General features: G+C 40.6%; 6 protein-coding genes across 6 annotated transcripts in view; 2 read left to right on the top strand and 4 right to left on the bottom strand.

Moving 5' to 3' along the window:
- JH06_5706 (alanine aminotransferase 2) overlaps nucleotides 1-372 on the top strand; it is a gene marked incomplete at both ends in the record, with an annotated part of 1,163 nt that extends 791 nt beyond the window's left edge. Inside the window, one exon of the mRNA XM_014670382.1 lies at nucleotides 10-372. Within this exon, the coding sequence (XP_014525868.1) occupies nucleotides 10-372 (363 nt within the window). The remainder of the gene's footprint in view (nucleotides 1-9) is intronic.
- A 357-nt stretch (nucleotides 373-729) lies between these two features.
- Nucleotides 730-1,095, bottom strand: JH06_4740 (hypothetical protein; the record flags this gene model as incomplete). Its single annotated transcript, XM_014670381.1, has 2 exons — nucleotides 730-868; nucleotides 899-1,095. The coding sequence occupies 2 exons, from the start codon at nucleotides 1,093-1,095 to the stop codon at nucleotides 730-732; spliced, it is 336 nt and encodes a 111-aa protein (XP_014525867.1).
- Nucleotides 1,096-1,856: 761 nt separating this feature from the next.
- Nucleotides 1,857-2,839, bottom strand: JH06_4739 (hypothetical protein; the record flags this gene model as incomplete). The annotated part of the gene is made up of 6 exons (XM_014670380.1): nucleotides 1,857-2,005; nucleotides 2,036-2,172; nucleotides 2,202-2,306; nucleotides 2,336-2,450; nucleotides 2,479-2,731; nucleotides 2,762-2,839. 6 exons carry the CDS (start codon nucleotides 2,837-2,839, stop codon nucleotides 1,857-1,859), a joined length of 837 nt encoding a protein of 278 aa, XP_014525866.1.
- A 97-nt stretch (nucleotides 2,840-2,936) lies between these two features.
- JH06_4738 (hypothetical protein) lies at nucleotides 2,937-4,175 on the bottom strand (the record flags this gene model as incomplete). The annotated part of the gene is made up of 5 exons (XM_014670379.1): nucleotides 2,937-3,083; nucleotides 3,113-3,563; nucleotides 3,593-3,768; nucleotides 3,799-3,934; nucleotides 3,964-4,175. 5 exons carry the CDS (start codon nucleotides 4,173-4,175, stop codon nucleotides 2,937-2,939), a joined length of 1,122 nt encoding a protein of 373 aa, XP_014525865.1.
- A 551-nt stretch (nucleotides 4,176-4,726) lies between these two features.
- Nucleotides 4,727-5,635, top strand: JH06_4737 (tRNA-dihydrouridine synthase; the record flags this gene model as incomplete). Its single annotated transcript, XM_014670378.1, has 2 exons — nucleotides 4,727-4,779; nucleotides 4,810-5,635. 2 exons carry the CDS (start codon nucleotides 4,727-4,729, stop codon nucleotides 5,633-5,635), a joined length of 879 nt encoding a protein of 292 aa, XP_014525864.1.
- A 281-nt stretch (nucleotides 5,636-5,916) lies between these two features.
- Nucleotides 5,917-6,536, bottom strand: JH06_4736 (tRNA specific adenosine deaminase; the record flags this gene model as incomplete). Its single annotated transcript, XM_014670377.1, has 4 exons — nucleotides 5,917-6,241; nucleotides 6,273-6,358; nucleotides 6,389-6,493; nucleotides 6,522-6,536. The coding sequence occupies 4 exons, from the start codon at nucleotides 6,534-6,536 to the stop codon at nucleotides 5,917-5,919; spliced, it is 531 nt and encodes a 176-aa protein (XP_014525863.1).
- Between the last annotated feature and the right edge of the window lie 341 nt (nucleotides 6,537-6,877).

Below are 6,877 nucleotides of genomic sequence, written 5' to 3'. Positions count from 1 at the left end.
CTGTTTGAGAAGGAGAAGAACGGTATTCTGGACTCTCTGAAGATCCGTGCCAAGAAGCTGTCAACTGCTCTGAACAAGCTGGATGGAGTGTCATGTCTGTCTGTTGATGGTGCTCTCTACACCTACTTCAGACTCACTATGCCTCCTAAGGCTATTGAGGCTGCTAAGAAGCAGGGTAAGGCTGCTGATCTGATGTATTGCATGGATCTCCTGAATGAGGCTGGTGTTGTATGTGTCCCTGGTTCTGGATTCGGACAGGAGGAGGGAACTTATCATGTCCGTTCTACCATTCTTCCTCCTATGAATGAGATTGATCAGGTTGTCGAGAGAATGAACAACTTCCACAAGAAGTGGATGGCCAGATACCAATAAACGTTGGTGATGTTGTACTCTGTTTCATTGTCTTGTTTGTTTGGAGAAACAAAGGGTGATTGAACATAATGACTCTGAATGGAGAAGATATAGTTGGATGTTCTTAGAAGACTCTACAAAAACTCATATGTATTTCGTTGTTCTAACAAACACACAACTTATTCCATTCCCTTGAAGATGACGTATGAATGGAAGAGCCAAATGAAGCGAATCAAAATGTAACAGATACCAACGATAGCCTCAAAGACTCTAGCCACCTGGCTAACTAGCTCGTACATTCCAAAACAGAAGAAGATAAAAGAGAGGACAGCAAGAAGCAAGCTCTCAATTGCATATGTCTTGGGAATCTTCTAACCTTCAACCCTTCAATACAACACATACGTCATTATCTTGAGCAAGTTTGTACGCCCAGAAATAAGGGACCACCATGATGAAATCATCAACAGTGAACAACCAAGAGAACGAACCTTGCGCCAGAAGATGAGCGATCTCAAGACTACACGTTAATTCTTTTACCATTCTCTACTAAGCAAAATTTGGAGACTCATTACCCCAAGAAGGAGCCCAGCTACCGGCAATATATCTAGCATAATTGCCCATGCCAGTTTCCAGGAGAGATGTAATGACGTTGATAAGAGTAGCCAGCTTCATACAACCAACCATCAAAGAACCAATATCCTTATCCTTGTTAACAGTACGTAAGCCATCAAAGACCCAAATCATGAGGATCATAGCAAGACAATCTACTCTCAAGAGTACCAGATATCACCCACCAAAAATGTTCATCACCGTACTCCAGCCATGAGAGCTAGCTCGACTTGTCCACATCAACTGCAAACATCTTAGGCTGAAGTTCTATAAATTAACAACCATTCCTATTCTTACGTGAATGTCATCACCAGAACATCCAGAAGTAGAATGTCTTGTAAACATCCTAATCAAGAAATAGGATGTGGTAATAATTCGGATAATAGCTCTAACATGTTACATAACTCAACAATTGCGAACGAGGTCAGAGCAGCCATTTTTGGTCCCTTCAGGCTCTTCGATCCTTGCAGAATCGAGTCATTAAATCGTTCAATGAAACTAGCCATCTTATCGATCACTTGAAGATACAAAAAGTTGAGTGTCTTCAAGGAGGTTCGTTTGGTAGTAGTTTTCTTGGTTTGATTTTCATGAAACACTTGAACCACTATACTTATTTGAAAGGGTTGAAACACAATGCGCTAAATATTATTCTAATGTTCCTCCATGTATAAATGCGGAATAGTAACATCGAAAGAAACGTATTCTACAAAGTTACACTACATCAGATTGAGATTGTCCCCTTCTCTTCCTTTCGTGTGTCCTTGTGTCTTTAAGTTATTGTGCAATTCGTATGATTCATTTCGGTAGATTGTGTGAATACTGTGTTAGTGGAGGATCTTCTTTTGTGTATCTAATAGTACTCCACATCAGAAAATGTTTGGAAACAAAACCATTTCTTAATGAAATGGATTAACCATCTTAAATGTCTTGTAATCCAGTATGGCGTTACCTAAAGGAATAATATGTTGTTCAGACACGGTATTAACGATCTCACCTAGGAAGATGTATGTAGCAAGAACTGCGATAATTCCCCAGAGGACACCGACTAGAGTTAAGTCAGAAACGAATACTCAACTTGGAATTGGAGTAAACTTGAGATAGAATTGAATTGTCTGGAGAATGAATACTGCCAGTGTAAGTAGCAAAAGAAGAGAATATACAGCTGACATATTAAGGGCAATCAGGAGAGCTCCAAGGGAGAACACAATTGAACTACTTGGTGAATGGAGCTATTCATCTACCATATATCCGAAACGAACAGAAAAGGAGATGATAACGAATTATCTCCTTTAGAGGATGAAATGATGAGCTCTGTTACACCATTTCCTATAACAATAAAGCCATATCTATTTGACAGATAAAAAAAACACAATACCCTAGGAACACAATTGAACCAAAATATGATCCTCGTTGAACATCGATTAATCCACTCAATACTTGGAGTCCTCCAGGAAGGAGAATAATATACTGAAAACTACCACTTGACTCATCTATGTCAAAGACTGTTTCAACACATACACGAAGGTACCAGATATGTCAAACAGAGCACAAGAGCACCAAACCCAAACCCAAACACTCCAATAGCCGCTGGATCGATCCAACTGGATCGAATGTATACTAGAGGTGGCAGTGCTTCGGGCTGATCTAGAAGTACCTTCGGCTGTTCAATATGTTTGATATATTTCCACTTCTCGATAATTGGGGGTTGGACATAACAGCTGTATTCCACATTTAGAAAGGGATCAGAGTGTCCTCTCCTTCGTAGTTGAGCCTAGCTGATACGAAATAGGTAAAAGAGTACATCGGTCAAAGCATCATTCACGGAGAGAGAACGATGAAGTCCAGAACGCACGTTTTCGTAGATTGTTGGTAGTTGCATACAATACGAGCACTAAACACAGCCAATCTTTCAACGTTATCAAAAGGATAGAATAGAGTATATCCCTTTCCAAATTGAATCAAACAAACAGGATACATTACAGTTGCACTTCTTTCCATTTTTGATCATTTTCACCATCTACTTCCACATTCCATTTGGACACTCTACGGAAACGATCAATGTAGTATCCAGAATGACCTGCTTCCGTTCCAGGCATTGGTATCAATACAGCACTCTTTAGCGTCTATGATGATACAATACTAGCATACCCACTTGACGGATTAACAAATCGAGATCTGTTGTATTAATTCCATCGAAAATCACATCATATTCCTTCTTCGAGGAGTCATTGAAACGAATGAAATAACACATTCTATCCTTGTTTACATACCAGCCCTGCCTTTCAGTGATCTTGTAGAGGAGAGATAAGTCCTTCAAACTCACTTTCTTGAAACTGGATGTTTGAGTACTGGTATCCGAAACTCCTGGTTTGGCTGTTTCTTCTATTGGATCCTCCTTTTCAACCACCTGCTCACCCTGTGGTACTTCCTCTTTCATCGCCTCTGGACGTACTACAGGCTGCGGATTGACAAGTTGGTATTTCACACGAAGAGCTTCATTCTGCAAGACTGGAGCCAATTCCTCAGGATCCTCCTGATAAAATACCGTCTTCCAAATGCCCTCCTGATAGACTGCCTCATGTAGCACACGACATACACATGCTCTACACTTGAGGGATTCATAAGACCATACAGTCGAAGCAAGTCGACACCCTGAAGAAGAGAAAATATCCGTTCGCCCTCCAGTAGGAATGGACTCAAGTGCAACACGCTATCTCGGAACTGACAATGGTTCTTCTTTTGAAGTTGAACTTCATTCAATTCCTCTTCTTTGGACGCAATTAACTCATCGCATCTACACATATCCGACTATCCATTTATCATTCTCATCACGTCTACCTGCTTGTCTTGCATTATCTTCATTAGGCGATCGTGCTCAGCTTGAATCTCCCTTCGTTTCTTCTCTTGAGTTGTAATCTGGTCATTCAATGAACTAAGAGCTTGCATTCTAAGCAAACTATAATCCCACACCCTCCTACAATCAACGAATCCCTACAGACCCACTTAGAATAATCCATCATTTCGTTCATAGTTCTCGTTCCTTGTGTCATCTCCACCTTCAAGTTTACTGACTTCTCACGGAGCCATGAGTGTGTATTGTCCCACAACAACACATACCTGCCTGGTTCTTCTATGGCCAACTTTCCACAGTGTACTTCGTCTGGAGAGTACTGCGAAAGAGGTAGAATTGGGTCGTAGGACCCATTCTCCTCCATTTCGTCGACTTTCAAAATACCAAATAGAACATCATATTTTATTGATTGGAATTCCCATTGAATCACACAGTTTGTTCGATAAACGGATACAGGGAGTGAAAATGAAGAACCGGCAACAATCACGACAGATTTTGAACTAACTGGGATGAGAGTCGTCTCATCTCTATTGCTAACGTCCCCATTCATTATCCTACTCGATTAAAGGAGAGTCCGAGATTAACTGTTCCATTCAATCGTATACGTCTTGTCAATATTATATATGTAAAAGCGTTGACTTTGCAACGAACGCAGAATTGAAATGATATTCAAGCTTCTCTGGTGAATTCATAATTGTACTAGAATGCCCTCTAAGAGCTGTTCCACTCAGTTATATCCTGATGCTCCAAGTGTTTTGTCGGAGAATGGCCTCTTCATCCGCATTTGACCGCATCAGTATTGCTCCAATGTTGAATGTGACAAATGAGTAAGAACTTTGGGATCACCAATCATGTTGTAGATATCAGCGATATCTTGTAAGGCTGATGACAAAAAGAACTACCTTATATACAGAGATGTTCGTTGATGAGATGCTTCTCCATGCACCCAATGTTGAGAACTTGTTAAAGTAAGGATTTGTTTACTATTTCCAAACTAGATTTGATGACTTAGAACATCCAATTATTGCTCAGTTGGGAGGATGCAATAAGTATCGACTTTTGGAAGCTGCCAAATTGATTGAAGAGAGGGGCTACGATGGTATTAATCTAAATTGCGGGTGTCCAAGCCCTAAAGTGTCGGAGGGGTGTTTCGGAGCTCGTTTGATGCTATCTCCTTGGCGTGTCTACGACATCGTTCAATACCTTCAGAGGAATTTATCGATTCCAGTAACGGTGAAGTGCCGAATTGGTGTTGATAGTCACTTCTACATACACCTCTCATTTCTAGATCACGATTCATACGAAGAATTGAAAAAGTTTATTCGAATTGTTTCAGGAGAAGCAGCTCGTCAAGGTGAGTTGATGGAAGAAACTGCTTCCGATGATGACCTTAGAGAGCTTGAAGTCCCTATTGCACCCAAGAATTCAAGTTTTGGAGCCACGCATTTCATCATTCATGCCCGCAAATGTTTGCTTAATGGACTAACAACGAAACAGAACAGGAGCATTCCCCCTCTTCATTATGATTGGGTTTATCGGTTGTTAGACGACTTTCCTAATCTTGACTTTTCTATCAATGGAGGTGTTCTTTCCCTCAAGCAGGCCAATGACTTATTGGAACGAACTAGTCAAAAAGGGAGACATGTTCGTGGAGTTATGATTGGCAGACTTCTTACGAAAGCTCCCTGGGTGTTTCACTATGTCGATCAGTTCTTTTATAACCAGTCTAATCCTCCAATGAGTCGATATGATACAATCTTAGCTTATATTAGTTTCTGTGAGGAAATGGAGAGACAGGGACGTAGAAATGTATTCGGACTCTGAGAGGTAGGAACGAGATACTTTTCCCCTAATGAACTGCTTAAGCCCCTATTTAACATGTTTGCAGGAATTCCAGGTGGATGTCAGTTCCGAAGAGGTATCCACGAAGCTGTACCATTCATCTTCTTCACTCACATGTAGGTATGTAAAGAACATAAACCATTACGAGAAGCTGTTGTGTCCTCCCTACGGTTTTTAGCGCCAGATGTGTTGCATGATAAGATGGAGGGAGATCGAGAACATATGGAACAATATAAAGCTCCAAATGAAGAATAAACCGTCTTTTAGTGGATGAATTGCCTTGTTGGCTTCAGATACACTCTGATAATGATCAAAGAACAAACAAGCAATCCTTTGTTCTTCCTCCGTCGTTTTTCATCAGGAGCATACTGGTTCTCTCGATCATAAAAGCATTGCAGCAGATGAATTGTTTTATCTTGAAATACACCTCGAGTCACTTCATATACTACTTTCCCCTTATCCAGATTTAGTGACAGCACAGATCCACAACCACCAAATCGGTCATTGGAAGCACCAAAAACGGCTCTCTTTATTCCCAGTTGAGCAATCGCCGATGCACACATAATACAAGGTTCAATGGTTACATATCTGGAGTCAATACCTCGATTAAGTGACATACAATGTACTTTGAAGAAACAACGAGGGATCGTTCCCATTAGAATGAAGAGCCTCTGAAATTGCAACGATCTCTGCATGCAACGTTGCCTAAAGATGAGATCGGAAAACAACTCTAACATTACCAGTAGCGTTCGTTTTGTTATGACCCTTTGCTATGACCTGCCCATCTTTCACAAATACACATCCAATTGGTACTTCATTTTCACGAAAGGCACATTGGGCCTACCTATCAAATAATCCATTGTTGTACTTCTTCGATTGCCATTGTCATATATGAACTATCATCGACTTCCATCGCTACAATTGTTTTCTATTTTGTTGCAATCACCTCCAAGGACTCAATGTGAACTACCCGTTATTCTATTGCAAACAACGGAAAGGAAGATGAATAAGTGAGAATGGGTGATGTCTTATGGAGATAAAAGGATCCAAATACTCTTTTAGTTTCACACAGATTTTGGGTCCTCTATGGATATAATACCCCAAACTCCAGTGACCTTTCTTTCACAATTCATTCGCCCTAAAGAACTAGAAATGTCTGAAGGTGGTTTGTGTCTTCCTCTTTTGATTTTATAGTGCCTGTTGAAGTTCCTACTGAAGCTCCTG

The sequence above is a fragment of the Blastocystis sp. subtype 4 genome (assembly GCF_000743755.1).
Source record: "Blastocystis sp. subtype 4 strain WR1 chromosome Unknown seqid_0284, whole genome shotgun sequence".
In the NCBI taxonomy this organism is placed as follows: domain Eukaryota; class Bigyra; order Opalinata; family Blastocystidae; genus Blastocystis; species Blastocystis sp. subtype 4.
Note: the sequence above shows the minus strand (reverse complement) of the source record. Positions and strands in the feature narration are given on the sequence as shown.